This window comes from Talpa europaea, assembly GCF_964194135.1.
Source record: "Talpa europaea genome assembly, chromosome: 1".
NCBI classification, from domain to species: Eukaryota; Metazoa; Chordata; class Mammalia; order Eulipotyphla; family Talpidae; genus Talpa; species Talpa europaea.
Window position 1 is genome coordinate 114,230,491 of NC_140073.1, and position 21,804 is coordinate 114,252,294.

At 40.4% G+C, this 21,804-nt stretch overlaps 2 protein-coding genes across 2 annotated transcripts in view; both read right to left on the reverse strand.

Moving 5' to 3' along the window:
- Window positions 1–387: 387 nt before the first annotated feature.
- Window positions 388–2,385, reverse strand: LOC311183734 (intraflagellar transport protein 70A; the record flags this gene model as incomplete). Its single annotated transcript, XM_084253324.1, has 1 exon — window positions 388–2,385. The coding sequence occupies one exon, from the start codon at window positions 2,383–2,385 to the stop codon at window positions 388–390; it is 1,998 nt and encodes a 665-aa protein (XP_084109450.1).
- A 9,796-nt stretch (window positions 2,386–12,181) lies between these two features.
- PDE11A (phosphodiesterase 11A) overlaps window positions 12,182–21,804 on the reverse strand; it is a gene marked incomplete at its 3' end in the record, with an annotated part of 328,181 nt that continues 318,558 nt past the window's right edge. The window contains exon 20 of the mRNA XM_084238078.1: window positions 12,182–12,337. Coding sequence (XP_084094204.1) covers window positions 12,182–12,337 — 156 coding nt within the window. The remainder of the gene's footprint in view (window positions 12,338–21,804) is intronic.

Here is a 21,804-nt window from a genome sequence, read left to right on the forward strand (position 1 = left end):
AATAATTGTTAAAGTCCAAAGACCTTATATATTGAACTCTGGACTGGACAGGACTAGTCTGTGGATGATCTTGTCATGCAAGGCTCTCTCAGGATATAGCAAAGCACAAGAGATGAAAAGGAGAGGGAATATAGGCATTGCAGATATATTAGATACAACTTCCCTGATCACTTGAATTTTTTCATAAATCCTTCTACAGTTCAAGTTCTTTTTAATGGTATTCCATGTTTTGAGGTTTCTCAAAGAAAAGTTACATCTAAGTCATTTTAATTGTGTACTAATTTCAACATGTAACGACAAAATGAAAATGCCAAATAAATGCAGATAAAACAGAGTGACAAGTGTATATAACAAAGCGATATTGATTAAAACCATTATCACAGGCTACTATGTATTCCACCCTATAATCTCATAAATCAAAGCTTTTAATTGTCTGGATTCATAGGTGACGGTATTCTTCCCAATATGTATTCTTTCTTCTTCCAGGGGTTGTTCAATAATGGCAGGTATGTTCCTGCCATAAAGTTCACAGTGTTCTAGGAATTGGATACATTCTTCAATAACGCTGTCACGCAGCACTATCATATGTTTTGACATGTTTTCCAGTAAGGACAGGAAGCATCTTTTGGCATAATACCAGGTATCGGTTCCCAGTTTTTTATTATAAGGTTCTAAGCTTTTGATTACCCGGGAAATACCAAAGTCATAGTTCCCTTTGGCACAATAAAGTGTCCCTATGACCAAATTCACAATGCACAGGTGGTAGACTTTCCTATCCGGTTCATCATAGGAGAGCTGCTCCTCCTCCTTTTCAATCTTCCTCATCAACTCCTCAGCTTCTTCATTCTGACTTGTCATAATATATGAAACGCAGAGGTTAGCCAATACAATAGCACTGACATGCAGGATGTTGTCATAATGCTTCTTGACTATGGGCTCATAAAAACCTATGGCTTCTTTGTATTTGTTCTCCTGCATGAACAGAACATGAGCCACATTCAGCTTCCAAATATCGTGGTCATTACAGAACTCCACAGATTTGCGGAAGATCTTTTCTACCATCGGGTAATTTTCAAGGTTCCAGTAGATTTTTGCCTGGGCCATCAACACGGGGATATACTTCTCAAGGGTGTCATCATATTCATTCACTGCTTTTTTGATAGCTTCATCATCTCTATTGTGTTTTGCTTCCTGTACTTGTTTAGTAAGTCTACGGAGCTGTTCAGTCAGGATCCCTGCGAGCCCATCAAGCTTAATGAAAGCCTCTTCAGGAGCTGTCTGACATGTGATCATGGCATCCAAGAAGTCATAGAGATAGGGTGTGAGGAACTTATAAGTCAAGTGGGCATTTTCTGCCAGGACATCTGCTGCCAGATCAAAATACTCATACTTACAGTAGAGCAGTAGCAGGTTGCCAAAGGTCTCTGGGGGGAAAGGGTTCTGTTGGAGCAAAAACTGTAGCTTTTCAAAACCTTCTGTAGGCCTGGCATCCATGTTCATTAGCGCCTGGTTGTGCAGGGTCACAGGATCTAACTCTTCCTCTGCCCTAGGTGGCATGTCAGTGAGGGTATCCTGGGCCACCTCATAGTTTCTCAGTTGGTATTCAATGGCTGCCTTGAGGTTGAAGGCTTCCACCAGAGCAGTCTGGTGAAGGACTACAGTGTTGCCCACACTGCGAACATCAATGCCTTCAGTGGTCATGCCCACACCTAGCTCTGGGTGCTGGCGGATGCCACGTTCAATAATGTCGGCGATATGCTTCAGGGCTGGGGCATAGTGGCGGCTGCTGTAATAGGCCAACGCCAGGTTGTAGGAGAGGTCAGGCCGGTAGCCTGAGGACTGCAGTGCCACAAAGAACTTGGAAGATGCGGCTTCATACTGTCCCTCCTTGTAGAGTAAACAGCCCAGGTTGACCTGGCCATCAGGCTCGTTCTCGCCCCCACTGCCTTCTGTCCCTTCCCCACTCAGCAGCTGCTCCACCAGGCTTCTGGCCCCGGGCAGATCGCCCTCACTGTACTTGATAGCGGCTTGGAGACGAAGCACTCGGTTGTGATAGGCAGGGTTGTCCAGGAGGAGGAAGGCGACCCGGGTGGCCTCCGGATAAAGGCAGGCTTTGTAGAGCGCCTGGGCCTGGTACAGGCGGTACTGCTCCAGCTCGGGGTGCAGCTGGCCCAGCTGCTCGTAGCACTCGGCCGCCAGCGCGAACTCCTGCAGACGGTAGTAGCAGTAGCCCAGCAGCGACAGGCCGGCGCGGCTCCTCGGGCTCCGCTGGAGCTCTCCGCCCAGCAGCTGCACCGCCTCTGCGTAGCGGGCATCCCGGATGAGCCGGTACACGACGGCCGTGTACTCCCCATCGGGGATCTGCGCGCCGCCCAGCCCCGCCATAACCGCCAGGGCGGGTGTGCGTCCCAGTTACCACGGCAACAAGCCCACCAGCAATGGCGGGTGCTTCTCTGGAGCTTACTTTGCAGCGGAAGGAGGAATAAAAATATCTTCGTGAGGAATAAATGAGAATCACTGATATTTCTCAATTACTAGTAGTCGTGGACGAATCTGGGCCTTTGAGGCCGTAGATCACGGCCCAGAGAGGCAAAGCCTCCAGGAAGAAACAAACTCTACTTCCCGGCATGCAGTTTTCAATCGACACGACGCTGGGGACGTAGCCGCGCTGCATTCTGGGAGACGTAGTTTCTGCGGGATGGGCCCGCCCCTGGGATTGGAAGTTGCCATGGTTTTTCTTTTGTGTTATGCTTGCGTGTTGCAGGTTGAATGTGGTGGTACCTTGTTCTTTGACACGGAGGAGGAATATTTATGGTTACTAATACCTTGCGTTTTTAGCCTTATGCACTGTACAATGCTTATGAATGATGTCGTTTGGTGTTCGTTATTGTAATTTTTTTAAAGATTTATTTATTTATGCATACAAGAGCTGGGGTGCAGGCCAGAAATGCAGGAGGGTTGAGAGGATTCACCAGAGACAGAGTGGGGAACAGAACAGGCAGACTGACTAAAATACATTGCTGAAGGGAGCAGTGGGAGAGACAGGAGAAGTCTGCTGCGCCATGTGGGTTGCTCCCTGATCGAACTCGTGCTGCTGAGGCTGTGTATTGCTTCACAATGCAGTACTTTAACCCCTTGCGCCACCAGGAAGGCCCCGCATTATTATAAATTAATGGGAAGGAAAAGGGAACAAATTTCTTGGTAGTTGATTGTGTTCTCTTTTCAAGCTGCTTAGATGGCATGCTTTCTTACTAACACAATATGCAGGTATCAAGAGTCCTTATTTTTGTCGATTCCACAGGTTGAAAGTAGGAAATGATTTTATGAATCTTACTTGATAATAGACGAGGTTCAGGTTTAGCCCCCATTTTTTTTCATAAATGACAATTTATTACTGAACAGTTGGCATTTGAATTTGGTCTTCCCCAGTCTTCCAGCTGTCACCACAAATAAGAAACCAGCCTTCCTTGATCTCCCTTCATCTCCATTGATCTAGGATATGCATTAGCCAGCCCAGTACCTAATATAAAAAGTGTGGAAATGTGTTTGTTATGTAGTTAAAGACTTAGGTGCAAGTATTTTAGCTTCTTCCTTGAAAATTTTGCTTTCCATTTTTTTATATATATGTTTCAGAGCCAGCACTAACCATATTGTATGGCACACTACTATCACTTACATGTATTATTTCTGATCTTCAGTTCACTCTGTATTTTGCTTATTGCGGATGAAGAATCTGTGTAGTAGAAAGGTTTAGGAATTTAAAAGACCACACAGCATGGGATTACACAGGAGCTTAAAAGAACTGCTAGTTTCACTACAAAACAGTGACTAATAACCTATTTTATGCATCTCCTATAGATGAGTTTGTAAGGGCCCATTGCTTGGTGACAAGTTGTATGACAGAAGATGAGGTTTTATTTTTTTTAACCCATCAAAACAGCGAATCAACGCTGTGTACGGATGTTAGTAAGGTACTAGTGGGAGTGGCATAGCTGCTAGTTACCTGGTATAGCAAGAAGACTTTTGTGGGCCATTTCATTGCTCCTATCATAAAACAATTGACTGTGTATTCATTCAGTCTTCTCCCTTGCTAAAAAATTGGCAGAGTTGTGCGGTCTTCCTGGGTGGGAGCAGACAAGAAGTTTCCCACAGCATGAAAGTCAAGAAAGGGACAAACTGTACTCATTTTAGAGGGATTGAGTGGGGTCTCTGGGTCACCTAACATCGCCAGAGAAAGCAGATGATGAGAACTCCACTCCATGGCTTCTTTCAACCCAATCTATGGGTGCACTTGTTAGGATCTTCAAATCACGGTGTTACCTGGATGGAAAGATGCTGACCAGTGCTGTTCAATAATCAGGGGAGGGCCTCCCTGGTGACTCAGAGGTTAAAGTCTCAGCTCTGTCAAGCTATGGTCAGCCACTGTGACATGAGTTCCATCCCCAGCCAGGGAGCTAAACTTTATGGCACAGCAGACCTCTCTTGTCTCATCTACTGCTCCCCTCAGCAGTGTATTTCAGTAGATCTGCCTGTTCTGCTCCCTACTCTGTCTCTGGTGAATCCTCTCACACATCCTGCCCCCACCCCTGCTCCTCTGGCCTTCACCCCAGCTCTTCTATGCATAAAAAAAAAAATCTTTAAAAAAATAATCAGGGAATGTGGGGGTTGGGGAAGGACCGTCACCTTTACTGCCTACATTATTCCCATGGAAACCCAGCCTCAGTATTTTTAAATCCTTATGTATGAGCTATTACTTTTGGTGAGTTGCTATTAAGTCAAGATAAGATGACAGAACATGGAAACAGGAAATTGCCTTTTATATCTTCAGCCTGTCTCTGTTGTTCAGTGTTATATTTGCATCATGCAAGCATTCACCTTCAAATGGCTTCTTGGCAATGTATGAAAAACAGTACTTTCTGCTCTCCCCAAATTTCTCAGATCCCTACAGGGATCAGTTGAGGTTCCCCTTTTTGCACGGATACCCCTTTGTGAGTGTGGCAGCTGAAGTGGCAGGAGAGAGGCCATTTTGTGTCTTCCTCCTTATTTCATGTGCTGCTGCTCCAAGGCCTGGCTTGAAAAAGGCAGGACATTCGGCTTAGACAGATGGAGGGCAGGGTCATTTTCAAAATGAAATGAGTGCACAAATCACTCTGTGAAATTGGCATGACCATCACTGCTGCTGTGATAGACTGACTTTTATTTAGTCTGTGATAGGCAGTTGGGGAATAGATTAGTTTTTTGGGAAGTCTGTATATGTGAAAGAAATCCCTTTAATTAATGATAAATTGTGGAAAGCAATGAACACGGTGGACTATTATAAAATGTCATAAAGGATCATTTTGTTTCCAAATCTTGAAAAACTGGAGCATATGTCAAAAAGTAAGTGTATCATACTGTTGCTAGCAATAAGGAAGCATTTTGTGTTTGCAATAAAATGATTTAGTGCCTTACTGAAAGGAAATAGGCTTTGAGAAAATGGTGCTGGACTCAGGTGGATTTTACTGCATAAGCGGAGGCATGTTTACCATGTAGAATTCCATCCAGGCAACATGTATAGGAGCTAAAAACATAATTTTGGTATATTAACAGGCTTGTTTTCTGCTGCCAAAATGTGAGATGATTAAATCCCGAATTGTGTTTGTATTCTTAACCTATTTGGTATTCTCTTTTGGAACTAGCTCAAAGCTATGTTTTCTTTATTCTATGAATGTAAACGCTTTTCTGTTGGTAAACACTGGTAATTTATGAACATCTTGACACCACAGCTGTGGTCAAAAATCTTCCTTGATAGAAGAACACCTGAAAAAATATTTTCAGTTGTTATTTCTTTTCCCCTTTCATTCCAGGCCATTTTCTTCAGGATGGCCAGTTTGAGGGGTTCAGATAGTGTTTCTTCCCCTCCTCTCTATCCCCAGCTCCTTCCATAAACAGGGAAGAAAAGAATAAATTAGTGCCAAACTGGTAATGTAGTTGACTGACTTTTAGGAGGAGCTGTTCAGTCTTTTAAGACTTTAGAAAAGACTGTATATATACCACATCAACATCTGGCAACATTTATGCTCAGATGGTGAGACATTTAACCTTATTATGAACTCTCTTTCTCTGGTTGTTCTAGCTTTATTAATATTTTAATTAGATTTCCTTCTTGAACATACCTTTTCCTTTTTATCAAGTAGTTTTTATTTTGGTGCTTATGATGTTATTATCTAGATTAACTTATCAGGGAGAGCACAATAGCATTATGGCTTATAAAGGGGATTAGGAGAGGAGCATACCAGCCCTCCAAACAAAGAGCTATCTGCGTTCTGTCTCCACGCTGTACTTTCTGTAGCAGGACCGGATTCGACATTGCCTAAGTTCCCTCATTAATCCTCACAGCCCTTCTGTGAATTAGGTGATTCTTATTGTTCTCCCACTTCAAAAGCAAGGAGTGCAAAGCACAAAGAAGCTGGTAGCTGCTGCCAGCACTCGGGCTGGTGATTGCCTATGCTGGCCAGTAGGGGCCACGCTACACCTCTCCCTCTGTCCCCGTGGGCACCTCCTCTCCAGTCATTTGAATTGGCTTTGGATCATTTGCTGCAGTTTGTTCTAAAAGAACAGGCACAATGGTGTAAGAATTTTAAAGTTTAAGCACCGAAGCCATTGTGTAATTGTATGGCTTCGGTGTGACTGGCGGCCCTGCCTCCCTGTGATCCTACCTCCCCTCTGTGTAATTGTCCATGCAAATTTGAGCAGTGTCTAATGGACCCAGGAACCCGTATTCAGCTGCAGACCTTCTCCTTCCAGAAAAAAACTTCAGTGATTCAAAGAACCTTTTGTAATCTTTAAAATGCTCCATGGACAGGGCTGTTCCATTATCCTTCTCACACAGGCAAACATCACAGATTAAGATGAGATTAATGGGATAAATTGATAATCAACATTTAAATTGTTGGTAGTCAGCCCTTAAATCACCCTTTTCAAGAGAAATAAAGATCATCCCAGAATTTAAGTTAAACTTTAAGCATTTTATTAAAAACATAGGTAGTTAGGTCTCTTAAAGCTGACAGTTTTAAAATCATGGATTAGTTGCCTGTGAAATGGCCAAGCAGTCTATATAATATTGTATTCTTATTATGAAACATCAGCCTGGGAAATCAACACAAAGGGAGTGACTTCAAACAACTCAACTGAATACATATTGTCCTTCTTTTGAAAGAACTGAAAGAAAATCATTAGGGGATCCTTTTTAGATTATTGTACATCAAAATAAAATGGCAAAAACAATTTCCCCCCACAGGAAGGAAACGCAACAAAATTTAGTCTCTTATTTCCACACTGTACTGTTTTTTAAAAATTCATCTAAATATAATTTAATCTAAATGTAACGAAAAAAATTGAAATTCTAACATACACACAGAAAATGAATATAACAATAAATGATGGCCTCAAATAACACATTTTTGGGTGCACAGCAAATACTTCATTTACTTAACAAAACAAACATTTCTGTACCAGCCAAAGACATTGGTATAGATATGCTACACAGGTTGACAACTTATCTTTAGCACTGTTGATAGTTGTTCAAATATGCAAGAAGATTAAAAATTATACTAGGGAAGATGTACAACCCCAATTTACTAGCTGAGGAAAAGGGAGTAAGTAGCACTAGCAATGTAAACAGAATATCAAGCATTGCTAAATCCAAGAGCTCATGGTGAAATTCTCCAGACACTTCATTTTCTTACCGCCACCTATGTGTTTTATTATATAATTGCTTACTTATATACTTAGGAAATTTTGCCCTTCTGGTAGCCAGACTTTACCTTTTAAATTTCCTGATACACTTGGAGTTTGGGGAGTTCTTTATAGCACATGGCAGAATAACTGCTTTGAAATTTGCTATTTTGAAACAGTTAGAGAAACTTCACTACAGTGGCATTGTCTGAGTTTTGGGGCTCCCAGTTAGATTTTGTTCTGTTGCTTTAATGAGTCCTTTTTGAGTTTTTATTTTTTCCAGCCAAGCATTTTTCTTTAGATTTAAATCTTCCCCTAATATATTTAGATTTCTGTCCTGCTTTGAAGGGAGTTGCTTCACACTACTGCTGGGATAAAATTGTATTTTATCTTTCTGCAATTCATTAAGAGTCAGCAGGAAAAATAGATTTTAAAACAATTTTACAGCAAAATAAATCAAGCAGATTTAATCCCCTAAATTGGATAAAGTATGATAAACTTTAATACATGAAAATGCAACTGAATTCCTGTAACACAAATAATTAGTTAATATTATTATACTAAGATATGTTCTATCTAGCCAATGTATATGCAAATACAAAATATCTAACAATATTAAATAATATTGTTAATAGAATATTAGATAATATTGTTATCACACTGAGATTATTTCTAACCCTACATATATACAAATATGAAATACCTGGAAATGTACTGATCTCTCAGATTTCAGAAACAGAAAATGCACATGCAGTTTAACTTCTTTGACTCATTTTATAAGTTTATTTCTGAAGTAAACTGAATCCTTTTTATGGAATATGTATGTTGTGAGATGATCTAAAATTGTCCATATGAAATGAAAGGGCATATATTTAAAAATTGTACTGCTGACCATATCTTTCATGATCACTAGAGGCAAGTGTACACATATTTATGTTAAGGTTGTTCTTCTATGTACCACATATATAATGTCTAATTTAGTGAGAAAATGACCTCTTGGAGGTTTGCTCCTATTTTATTTGAGATGAGTATATAAATTGTTATCTGGGGAAAAAAATTTAAGTCAAATATAGTTTGGTCATTTGGTGTGAAGGTAAACTGAATAAATGTCCGTGCTTTTATATTCCAGTGGAGAGACTGAGACCTGGAGAGTTCCAAATTAAAAGGTCCAGGCCGTGGTCAAGCCAGGATGCTGCCCAGGTCTGCTGTGCACTGGGTGGCACCCTGGATGGCACCCTGGATGGTTTGCTAAGTGGCCTCTACTGGTGCTGATGACAGTGACCCTGCAGGTTGTGCATGTATTATCCACATACTGACGAATAAGAATAAATGGCATGTTTGAAAAATTCATCTCATAGAAGAAGTAGGATGAAATCATTTCAACCATTAATGCCAAGAAACCCAAGGAAGCAAGTATAATATAGTCTTAAAAGAAGATTCAAATGCTTTCCATCAATAGGAAATAAATATTAATAATAAGGATTAGAAAAATGGCACCATACACTTCACATTCTTGGACAATTATACACTATTTAGAAAAGAGATTGAAATGCTTCAAACTCCCAAGAGTTCAGCCTCTGACCCCTGGGGTTTATTGGCATCAGGGAAACTGCTACCCTCCTTTTCCATTGCTTCCTGGTTGTAGAGGAACATTAGTCAGCAGTTTCTGAATTCTGACCCACAATAGGAAAGATACCTTGAGACAGGAGAAATAGATGGAGGCAATTACAAACAGCTATTTGATTGATGGTTGACATTGTCAGGGCTCCACTGTATGGCAGATTGCAATGGTGTTGAACTCCCCTTGCTACTAGTGGATGTTGCTATTGGCAACCGTGCAGTGAAGCCAATAAAAAGGCAAGAAAATGAGAGAAAAACTCAACCTTAGTGGAAGCCGTAGGGTCTGTGCTATAAATTATGTTCCCCTTAGCAATATGCAGCAGCAACATCCAAGGTACTGCAGCGCATACAGCTGCCTGCAGTCTCCATCGTACCCCGGGTCTAGCTGTATCATAAAGCATAGGCTTTAAAATTTTGCTCTAGATAGATTGGCATCAGTCTGTCTGAGCTATTTATTTATTGCAGGTGAGTAACAGATGTGGGTTCATCTCTGCCTCACACAGCCTGATTTTCAATTCCCATTTGTGTCATAAACATGATGTAGCACAATAGCCAGAAACACCTGCAGTTCTTCAGAGCTGCAGACACATGACCAGGGTCTGCCCCTGACTCCACCCACCCTTTGTTCCTCACCTGAAGGAGGGGACATAGCCCAGCAGAAGCTATTCTCCTTTATAGCAGAGTGATTCAGAAAACTGGCTTAATAAAATTCATAAATCTTAACAACCTCCTCTTTACCTGCTCTGTGGAGGCAATTTTTCCTGCACTCATTTTCTCCTCGAGTTTCTCCAGTCTTCCCTGCAGAGACAGCTGTAAAGGGCGGCCAGAACATTCTTCTTTTAGGGCTCCCTCTTTTCCTTTCTTTTTTTCCCACAAAACCCCTCCCTGCTCAAGTATCTCTCTTTTCTAAGCAATTGATGCCACGATCTACACCCTCATTTATTTGGCTGGCAGCACCATTTTTTTTTTTTTTTGATTGACTTTCTCCTTTCTCTTGGTAGTTTTCTTGCCACCTGCCTTGATTTGATTTTTGTCTTCCTTTTATGATATCTTCTTATGCTCCTCCTCATCCACATTCTTTTCCTCTTCTTGCTCCTCCTCCTACTTTTCTTCTTTCCCCCATTTTTCCCTGGTTTATACTTTAAAAAAAAACTTTATTTCTTGCCATATACAGAATCTTACATCTTCCTTATGAATACCTGTTCTTCCATCACTTTCATTTTGGTGCCTCATTTCACCCATTCTTTAAACATTTCCCAAATGTCTATTTTATGTGCCAGGAAAATAATGTCCTTTGTGGAAAGTGACCCCTACTTCTTTAATATTTGAGTAGTAGAGGTAATAACTGATACAGACTGGTAACAACAGGAATAAAGATGGTTTGTAATTTTCAGATTTGTCCAGAGCTAGCTTCAATGTTCATCTAGCCCTGGGTTTCCAAACTCCTCAGAGCTCCTTTTTGGGCTATCATGTATGAAGTAAGAAATGAGAATTTGCAAGGGATTTGAATCCTTCATTCTGGCTCCACACAAAGGACTTTGTCTTTTATATATATCTTGTAGATTCCTTGTAAGGTTTCATTTAAACAAAGAATTTCTAAGGTTAAAACATATCTGAAAATCATTTCCTAGTGTAATCTCATTTGACAAATGAGGAGACAGACTGAGAGAAGTTAGACGACTTGTCCAAAGTCATCCATTCAATGGTGCCAAAGCTAAGGGTATTAGTCTAGCTTCTAGCCCTGCAGTCTCTGGATAAGGCATACCATGTTCCTGATCACTCAGTAAGATGGGGAGCAAGGTAACTTTCCTGTCACTGCATCTATTTAATGTAGTTTATTTTCACTTACTATTTACCTGGCTTTCTGTAGAATGTTTGTTCTACACTTAAGGAGAAATCCACATTGGGGACCACAGGATTTGGTTTTAGGCTGGTATTGGTAGTAACTTTAAATTTTATACCAAAGCGCATCACTTGGAGAACTGAAGGTAGTCAGTGACCATTCTCCATGACTACGCAGTGTCCTGTGAAATGTCTCACTGCTGGAAATAGTTCCTAAATGTTCGTATGTCACTTGTGGCAAATCCAGCTGTAGATTTCCTTTCATTCTTACTTTAATTAAGGTCTGTTAATCTATTAATCCTAAAATCTATTTGTCTACAGTGAAGGGTGAATTAAAAAATGAAAAAAAGGAAAATATAATCCCAATGCAGTATAATGAATCTTGTATAAACACCAATCAAGCAAACACATTTGTCGTATTCCTACCATGGCCCTTTGAAAGGGAAACTGGAAGTGCTTGGTATTTGTAAGGATAATATAGTTTTTCTTTCGATAGGCAATCTAAAGGCTCTGATTTATCATTAAGAAGTTTTAGAATTAAAATTAAAACACCTCTACAGAATACAAACTGGAATTCTTGGGCAGTCTGGCACAAAGGGCGCTCAGGAGAGGAGGGAAAGCAGGCATTGTTTAGTTTGTAACAAAATGAAACAGTGCTCGTGACTTCACTGTTCTGTGTACCCTCCACTCAGAGTGAGCAGGACCCACTGTCCTGCAACTGTCTGGGTCCTCTGCCCAGAGCCTGTCTCAGCCCCTGGATGTTCATCAGGGAAAGTTGAGGGTCCCAGTGTGTGCTCCCGGCCCCACCTCCTCCTCTGTCCTTCCTGTCATGTTCTCCCCTGCTGACCACATTTCAAGGGGAAAGCCTACACATGCTTCCCAGTGCATGCCCCAGACTTTAGGTCTGTCTGAGCTTAAAGGAACAAAAGATGGTGTGGTAGGACCCAAACTGGCACTACTGCCAAAGCTGGTGATCATTTTGCAGCAACAGCAGACATGGAGTTTAGTTTCTTTCTTCCCCAGTCACCATGACACTGGCAGAAGAGGGGGCGGCCGCCGAAACCAGCAGTCTTTTCTGGTGCAACTCTTCCCACTTACTTCTGTTCACAGCCACCGAATCCAGCATTGGCTTCAGTTTCACATTGACCTTCACCAATGCCTAGAATAAAACAAAATGCAAATGGGGAGGAAATAAGAGTCACTGACATGATTTTTCAGCTCTCACTTAAAAGGAAAATGGAAAGTAACTAAGAAATAAAAGTGACAGTTATTTTGGCAAACATGAGCTATTTAACAAGAAATAAATATTCATTTAATGTCATTGTGTTATATTAACAGAACCTCTGCAGAAAATGAAAAAAAAAAACAAAAACCAGACAGGGTGGCTGAGTGCTATTCTAGGGGTGCCAGACATGTAGATCATGATCCTGTTTTCAATCCACTTTGAGCAAGATGGAAATAAAATATCCAGCTCACATATCTCTGCTAATAGGTGTATCTTTGCAAGCTAGGAGAGTTCCAGATCTCAATTGACCATCAACTTAAATTTTTACAGAAATAAACCTACTATTTGTTCTACTAGTAGATGACTCTGGGACTTACCTGAATAAGAGAGGACAGGTAAAATCATGAAATAAGAGCATGTGCTTATTTTTAAAGCTAAAGATCTGGGAGCTGTGTGACATGTACAGATCAACATGTGAACATGTATGGAAATAGACAAGAATTAAAGGAAAAAGGTGTGTGGAAGATAGGGCACAGGGTGTAGGGAGGAGGGAATGCAAGGTGTGGCCAAGAGGCCAATTGACCATGAAGCTTATGATGCTTAGGCTTCAGGGTTCTCACTAGCATGTGTCCTAAATATTTTCTTTTGTAGTCACTATTGCATTTAAAACCAAACCAACCAACAATAACCATTCCAAAAGGGTATAAACTACTAGCCTCACAAAACCTGATCTTTCCAAGAGCCCTGGAAATAAGATGACTCATTTGAACCTAATTCAAATGAGTGATTCTGCAGATTTCACAGCAGAGGACTACTGGAGCAGGGTTGGGACTCTTGCCTTTGAACTAGGGGCTAGAACAAATTCAGGAAGTTCAGATTTAATAGCAAATATCTTACAGAGGGGCACAGAGTTCATTTTGCCCAGTATGTAAATTCTATTATTTTTCTGCTTCATTGTTTAAGTGTAAAAGGTAAATTTTATTATTTATAGTTTCTTTTATTTAAGTGCATGAATAACTGCATTTATTTGAAGTCTTTTTGGTTTTAGCTATCAAAGGCTTCAAACATATTTAACCAATAAGATATGATTAGCAAAAACATATCTTAATCATCTATGTTTATAAGTACGAATAATAATTACATGTAAAAAGCCACTCATATGAAACATACAAACAAAGGGTTTTGGAGATGTCACCTTTTGAATGGCTCAAAAGAAAAGAAAAGAATTTGATGGCATCTTAATCTTTTTTTGGAAACATGGTCTTTATCCTCTTGAAATAAGTTTAGTTGCTTTACAAATATTTCTCCCCTCTGTAGACATTTTATATTTTTAAAAAATGTATTAATTTTAGAAAACAGAGAAATAACAGGTTAAAAAGAAGAAGGAAAAAGAGATGATTTGTGCTCTCATAACTCGGAGATAACCACAGCTAGCTTTTTGGTTGCTGTCTTTAGTGTTTTCTGATTGATTAAATTATCAACATACCTAAATTATATTCACACGGTGGTATTTTAACAAAGGCTGTCACACATGGGCAGAATCTTGTAAGAACATATGGATTTTTAAGAATTTGTATTTCTTGGATCTGTTTTCTATCTTCAGAGTCTTGAGAAAGTATAAAAGCCTGTATCCCACACTGACCAGGAGGAGCTTTAGCTATTGAACAATTCATACGTGTTAAATGCTTTGCCAGCTGCTGTGCATACTTCATCTCGTCTGTTCCTCACCATAACTCTGCATTTTACAGATGATAAAACATGTCCCTCAATGTTAAGATCACACATGATCTTTAGTCCTTCCATGTAAGAAAATAAGAATTCATTTAAGAAGTCAGTTTTGCTAATCTTCCATTTTAATTGGAAGCTAAGTCCTTTTCTCAAAGAAAAATCAAGGACAAGACACTGATGAGCCAGATGGATTGAGTTTACAGAGGAATCTGTAGAGGATGCAAGAAAGAAGGCTAGTCTAAAAAAGTCAAGAAGAAATAGCAAAGAACAATAAATTAGACATCTTGCAGTTGTGTGGCTTCAACATTTATTAATATTTCAAAACACCCAATAATTTTGTCAAAGGTTTCAGAGGGTTTGTGATGGTGAGGGAGAAACTGAGGATAGTCTGAATGTGACTGCTGTTGTCATCAAATTGCAAGGAGGTCTCATGCCAGGAACTTCCTTGCTTTCATCCTACTTACGATTGTCTTTCCTTCCTTCCTATCATGGATCCATCTTGGATAGGTATATCCATGAATTCTGACAGTGCTATTGAATGGAATCTTTATGTCCCTTGGGGCCTCTCTATTCTTTGAAAATTAGGTAAAACTTGACCTCAAATCTATTTCATGCTCCAAGGACCTTTCAAATACCTTCCATGATTTTCAAGTCTTAGTTCCAAGTGGTTTGTTTGTGTTTGTTTTTTGACTTCCTTCTTGAGTCCATTTGGCCTTCTTGGCACCACTCTGCATCCTTCCCAATGCAAAGGTGCACTTCATTTCCTCTTTCATGAGAATTCTATCCTCCGAAATGTTTTGGGTAACTACTAACTTTACTAAACATCAGAGGCTGTTATAGGGGTAGTGACTTATCCACTAACTCATCCTTACATGCTCCTTCACCGCATGCGAAGAGTGATTCCGTTTTCTCATCCACCTCTCTCTCACTGTTAATGCAAAGTGGCCCTACAAGTCAGTCTATCTTCCCCTGTGTTCCTATAATTCTGATGACTCAATTTCTGGTTATAACATGCTCTATAAAATTGTTTTCATTTTTCCTTATAGAGCAATGACTGAAACAATGATCATGGAGCTGTGGGGGTATTAATTCATGGGAAAGGTAATGTTCCCACTTTATGCCTTGGATCAATGCTTTGTGCCTGCAGATTATATGGTCCCATACATGGTGTGTCCCACTCATCACAAGGGGAACAAAAAGGTGAACTTGGGACTAAACCACTGAATCTTCAGCACACCTGGAAAGCCTTCTCTGAGCATGACCTGTGGTTCTGGTGTGTCAATAGTAAAGTCCACCAATAGGAAGAGTAGATCTTTATATTGAAACTGTGCTTTCTTAGGCACAGCTAAGACTACCTGTGAGTAAGCCCTGATTTATCCCCTTCAAAAGCCAAACTTTATCCCAGGGAGTTATAGAGATATATGTCAAATGTAAAAACTAGATGTAAGTCAAGTGGGGATTGAAAATCCAGGAAATGATCAGGTACTCTGCTGAGCAGTGAGCACTCTCCCCTGGTGCGGGTCCCCTCACATGGATGGCCTTTAAACAGAGCATATTCTTGCTCTTCCAAGAGGTATTTCTCATACCAAGCAACAACATTTAATATTAAATCAGATGTGTTAGCTATCCCATATGACCACAGGACACAGCCACATAACAACTCAGGCAGTGATCAAAATCCCCTTTATTTCCATGAGAAAAATGCAGGTGCCTGTTTTCTGCTCAAATGCACAGTGTTTTTATTTAGAAAATAGTGTGAGGTAGCAACAAACGCCATGGTTTTATTTAGTATAGTTTGGCACTGGCTCTTCACTCTGATCAAGCCTTTTAATTAAACTGACTACTATAATTCCTATGGAAATTAGTGTTTATGTTATTTTCCTGCTACAAAAGCATTTCTCTAGAACTTATTTTTTTTTTAATCCCAGGAGCACAAAATGGATTTTTTTTCTGCTTGAAATGTAATTAAAAACTCATTTGATTACTATATTTCTGGCTCTGCTTTACTTATTAAATTCCTGTAATCAGTTTTCTTTTATGAAGCTGCTGGGAAATGATCTCAAAAGCAACACATTTTTCTCTTCCTTGGCAGGTTCCCGAGCATTTACTAAATTACATTCATAGCACCTGCCCACGATTCGAATTACTCCACCAATTTACTCCTTAAACCGTTTAAGTTTATTTGGCTTAGCCCCAAACAGATTTCTTTCCTTTATCTAGCTCTTTGTTCTCCCTTCTGCTTTCTTTGTGTTGAATAAAATAATTTTTGGTGGGGAGGGTATACATTTCTCAGAATTCCTTCTTCTCTTTGTTCCAAATTCTCCTGAAACACAAAATTGCCATCCTAGAATATTGATTTCCTCTGGCCAGGTGCTGGTTCTAGGCAAGCTAGCCAAAAATCCCTTCTGAAGAATTACTCTTACTCTCACTACAAATGCATGACATAAATGCAGCTAGCTGAGAGAATACAGAAATATCAGAATATTAAGAAAGCAAAAGATTATCCACAAATCTCAATTCCAAGGCTAATCATGATTATGTGCCATCAACAAGATAATTGCTCCCAGCACTTAGATGGGTATTCCTAAAACTTTCTCATTAGTGGGTGACACCTGATGCATTCTGTGTGTCTAATACTAATGTTTGCAGTGTTTGCTCTTCATTCTCCTCTGAGGCATCTCTGTGGCCTGGCCACTCACAGTGTTTAAACACATCCAGAGGCTACGAATTCACTGTCTCCTGAGGTTCCACCTCACTCTTTGTTCTGATTTGAGAATGTTGTTCCTTATATGAGCTGAAGTCTACATCCCTTTAACTTCTGCCTAATGGTTCTAACCCCTGAGTGCTCTCCCTTTAAATCAGAATCTACTTGGGCAGTGTAGGACAAATGACCTTGTGCTGCTCCAAGTGGGGTTAGGGGGTTGATAACCGACCTAAAGACCCACTTGGGATGTGCTGTGTATCTTTTGGGGTATTACTGGAGCTCCAACCTGCCCTCACCTCCCTCCTGGCCCCATACAGACAGGCTCTTGATACTCACCCACCAGGGGACACAGCCTGGGCATCCAGTCATCCAGATGGCCCAGGGACCCGGCTTCCTTCCTGCTTCCATTCACACTCCATGGTTGAGTCCTCTTGTGACCAGAACATACAGTTTATTCTGTATTTTATTTGTTTTTAATTAAGTATACAGGCACATAGTTCAATGGACATGAAGGGTATAAAAGGTAGAGTGTAAAACCTCCCCTTCATCTCTTGCTCCAGACATTCTGTTTCCTTCCCTAGAGGCAACTCGTATTATCAGTTTCTTGAGTATCCTTTGAGAAACATTTATGCATATGCAAATAGATATATCTCTATATAATTATATAGCTTATACATATATAGATTATATATAGTTTATCTATTATATATATGTATATATACACTAACTTGAAGTTTGTGTTCTTAATATATCTTGGGAAAAATTTCATGTCACTATAAAACTGCAGTTTCCTCACTTTTTTAAAAAAAAAAAGATTTATTTATGCATACAAGAGCTGGGGTACAGGACAGAGGTGCAGGGGATGAGAGGATTCACCAGAGACAGAGTGGGGAGCAGAACAGGCAGACGGACTGAAGTACACTGATGAGGGGAGCAGCTAGTGAGTCAGGAGAGGTCTGTCGCACCATGTGGGTAGCTCCCTGGCCGAGGATCAAACTCGTGCTGTAGCTGCATAGGTTGCATCTTAACCCCTTGCGCCACCAGGGAGGCCCAGTTTCCTCATGTTTTATGGCTACCTAGTATTCCATTGCCAGTTCCTCTTTTTATATTTAGATTTTCTTCATATTTGACCATTACGAATAATGCTATAATGGATAGCATTATACATAATCGTTTTGTAGATATGGAGTTTATCTGAAGGTCGTTTTAGAATTGGTGCATTTACATTTGGTAACTACTACTACTAAATCTACATATATGGTTTGCCTTAAGATATATAGCAGGATTCTTATATTAACTATACTAAAAAGAAAGAAAAGATTAGAACCATAGCTGCTATTTAGAGTAAGGCCTTGGAAAGGGAGTGTGAGGTGGAGAAAGCTAAGAAAAATACACAAGTAGATCTTAGTCTTGTCCTCTCTATATTTCCTAGGTGTTAGTTTCTACAGTGCTCTTGGATTTTATCTAAGCCTTTCTGATTCAAAAGCATCCTGTGAAAAGTTCCCTCCCTAGACAACTAGTAATCCTTTACCACTCAGCTCACACTCTGCCTCCTCTGTGAAGTCTTGCCTGGTGTTCTAGGGTAGTTGTGCCTGCCTGCAGCACTGTTTCTCCAGTTCTCGCTAGCATACTGAAAATGTCTTTGAGGTTTTTTTCCCCCAGAACTTGCAGATGTTGATTTCTGGATTGTATGTTTCTTTTTTAACTCTAGTTCCTTTAAAGATGTTCTTAGTGCCATGAAGAACAATTTGATTCTGATGTGCCTTTATATAGTTTTCTTTATGTGTCTTCTGCTCGAGGTTTATTGAAAATGTCAGTTCTGCAAATTTAGAATTTTCATTAAATTAAAAAAAATTTCCACCACTCTTTCTTCAGTTACTTTTTAACGTTCTACTCTGGCACGCCAGTTTTACATATATTAAGCAGTGGGTGTTGTCCCACACTACAATTGATTCTCTGTTTTTTTTTTTTTTTTCAGTCTTTTCTATTTCTGAGTTTCATTTGTGAATGGTCAGAGATGATTGATTAGCCGTAAGAGACTTAAGTTGATTCACTGACCATTTTGGGTGTTTCTTTGAAAGAGGGAGTGAAAAAACCTCTGAACCAATATGACTGTGATGCTTAAGTGAGAACAAGTATACTATGTGGAAATTAGCATTGGTGCCCATACAGACAAGAGGGCTCAAATTACAATTTTCTATTGTCCTGTCACTGAATTTCTCTTCTGCAGAAGAGAAACTTAGGGTGTTTTTCATCTTAGAAATTATAATTTTGATTTTTGGAAGTTTGATTTAGGTCTCTACTGTATCTTCCATGACTCTGTTTATCATGCTTTATCTTCCTGAATACAATATTATGAAATGTATAAAAATATTGCATAGTATAATAAAATATAACAACTATCTTATGTGTGTCTATCAGTTCTATGATTTGTATCATTTCTGAGTCTGGTTGAATTTTCTCATTATTTTAGGTCAATTTGTTTTTGGCATCTATATTCCTGGTAATTTTTTTTTAAGATTTATTTTATTTTTATGTATACAAGAGCTGGGGTACAGGTCAGAGATGTGGGGGTGGGGGAGTGAGAGGGTTCACCAGAGACAGAGTGGGGAGCAGAATAGGCAGACTGACTGAAATACACTGCTGAGGGGAGCAGCGGGTGAGACAGGAGAAGTCTGCTGCGCCATGTGGGTAGCGCCCTGGCTGGGAATCAAACTCGCCCTACAGTGGCTGTGGTTAGCTTCATAGGTTGCCTCTTAACCCCTTGTGCCACCAGGGAGGCCCTCTGTTTTTTGTTTTTGTTTTTTTTTAAAGATTTATTTATGTATGCATACAAGAGCTGGGGTACAGGCCAGAGGTGTGGGGGGTCGGTGAGAGGATCACCAGAGACAGAGTGGGGAACAGAACAGGCAGACTGACTGAAATGCACTGCTGAGGGGAGCAGCAGGTGAGACAGGAGAGGTCTGCTGTGCCATGTGGGCTGCTCCCTGGCTGCCAGCTGGGGGGATTGAACTTGTGCTGCAGAGGCTGCGGACAGCTTCATAGGTATGTCTTAAACCCTTGCGGCACCAGGGAGGCCCCATTCCTGGTAATTCTTTTTTTTATTTTTAAAGATTTATTTATTTATACAAGAACTGGGGTACAGGCCAGAGACGCGGGAGGGTGAGAGAATTCACCAGAGACAGAGCGGGGCACAGAACAGGCAGACTGACCAAAATACACTGCTGAGGGGAGCAGCGGGCGAGACAGGAGAGGTTTGCTTTGCTATGTGGGAATCTCGCCAGCCGGCCGGGATCGAACCGGCACTACAGAGGCTGTGGACTATTCTACTTGCTCCTTTTTGCTGGTTCTTCCCTCAGTCTCAATAGTTTCCTTACAGATTTGTGGTGAACAACACTGAAGTCTGCAGATGTCTGGAGCTCTGTCTCTGGTACTGTTCTTGGGCCCTCCGCTCCCCTTCCTCCCTGGTTCAGTGAGATCACTGGACTCTGCATGGGTTCCTTCTTCCTGAGCCGTGACCTGAAAATGCTCTAAGCAAGGACAACCGTAGGGTCATATTATTTTGTCCCTCTCTCAGGGATCACTGGATTGTGCTGCCGGTTGTCTTCTCTCTGAAAACTGTTGTCTCATATATTTTTCTGTTTAATTTTTGTTTTGGGTTTTGTTTTTTCTTGCTGTTGTTTGTCCCTACTACTGTTCCCTGACCAGCGTGGAAGTCATCGGTTGTCAGCACCTCTGTCTTGGGTACTGTCCCATGAGTTCTCAGGGCTAGTGTCTCTAGCTCCTAACTTGCTGACCCCAGGAAACAACAGTCCCTACTCTGCCCACAGTGTGGTGGCAGGCAGAAGGGCAATTTGAGGACAGCTGCCTGTGGCTGCCAGTGGGTCAGGACCTTCTGACCTGCTACAAAATCCTGCTGTAAAAACAAACCTGCAATGACCCCTTGGGAAATGAATATAGTATTTTCTCTTATTACCCTTATTGCTGAGACCTTGTTTTAATCAGTTCAGCAAGCTGCTAGGAGTCTGAGCCTTCTGTCATTGTGACCCACATCTGTGTCATCTGGCCCACTGTGTGCTTATTAGATGACCACAATCACTTCTTGCAACTCAACTGCTGGACCGTGGAGCAGATATGGAACAAGGGAATTAGCAGAGAAAGCCATGTTCTTAGAAAAGTCAATACTCCTCACCTCTGTTGTTAGAAGGGGGGTTTAGAGGAACTTCACCAAATGAAAGCCTGATTTGTCTTTGAACTTGAGATGTTATTAATACCTATTAAAAACCTTGAAGACAGTATCTGAGCAGGCTATTCAGTTTTTTGTTTTTTTTTTAAAGACCAAAGAGAGAAAATGGTTTTCAATTCCTATTGCTAAAATTTATTTCCAGAGTGCTGGGAATAATACTTAGTATTTTTTGCCTTCCACACCCCTACCTTGCCCAATAAAAAATAATCAGAAGCTAGCAGATACAATGCACAGTAGAGAAGAATTTAAAGCTTTTACAAAAATATCATTTTTTAAATAAAATTAAAAAATAGATTTGGAGTCCACTTCAAATATCTTTTTGAGGCAATGTCCCTTTATTACCATGATTATTTACTTTTTGAGCAAAAATGTCAAAAAATCCCTCTGGGCTTTAATAATTTGAATGGAAATAATGGATGATATCACTAGTTGTCATCATCTCTGCTCAGACCTTCAACAGGAGGGGTGAGAAAGTATACGAGTGGTGGCAGGTCCTGAAATTCTCTTGGATTCACTTGACCGGCCAGTCACATGGGCAAAGAAGCTCTCCAAGAAACAAAGGAGGCTTTTACTTAAGGTATGTGACTTCAGAGCGAAGTGCCAAATTGTGAAAACAAATCTGAACTTTTTTAAACTAGTGAACTGCTAAACTGCTAATCTACTTGATTCCTAAAGATTAAGATTATTCAAGACTTAATCTGACATATTCCTGATTTTTAAATG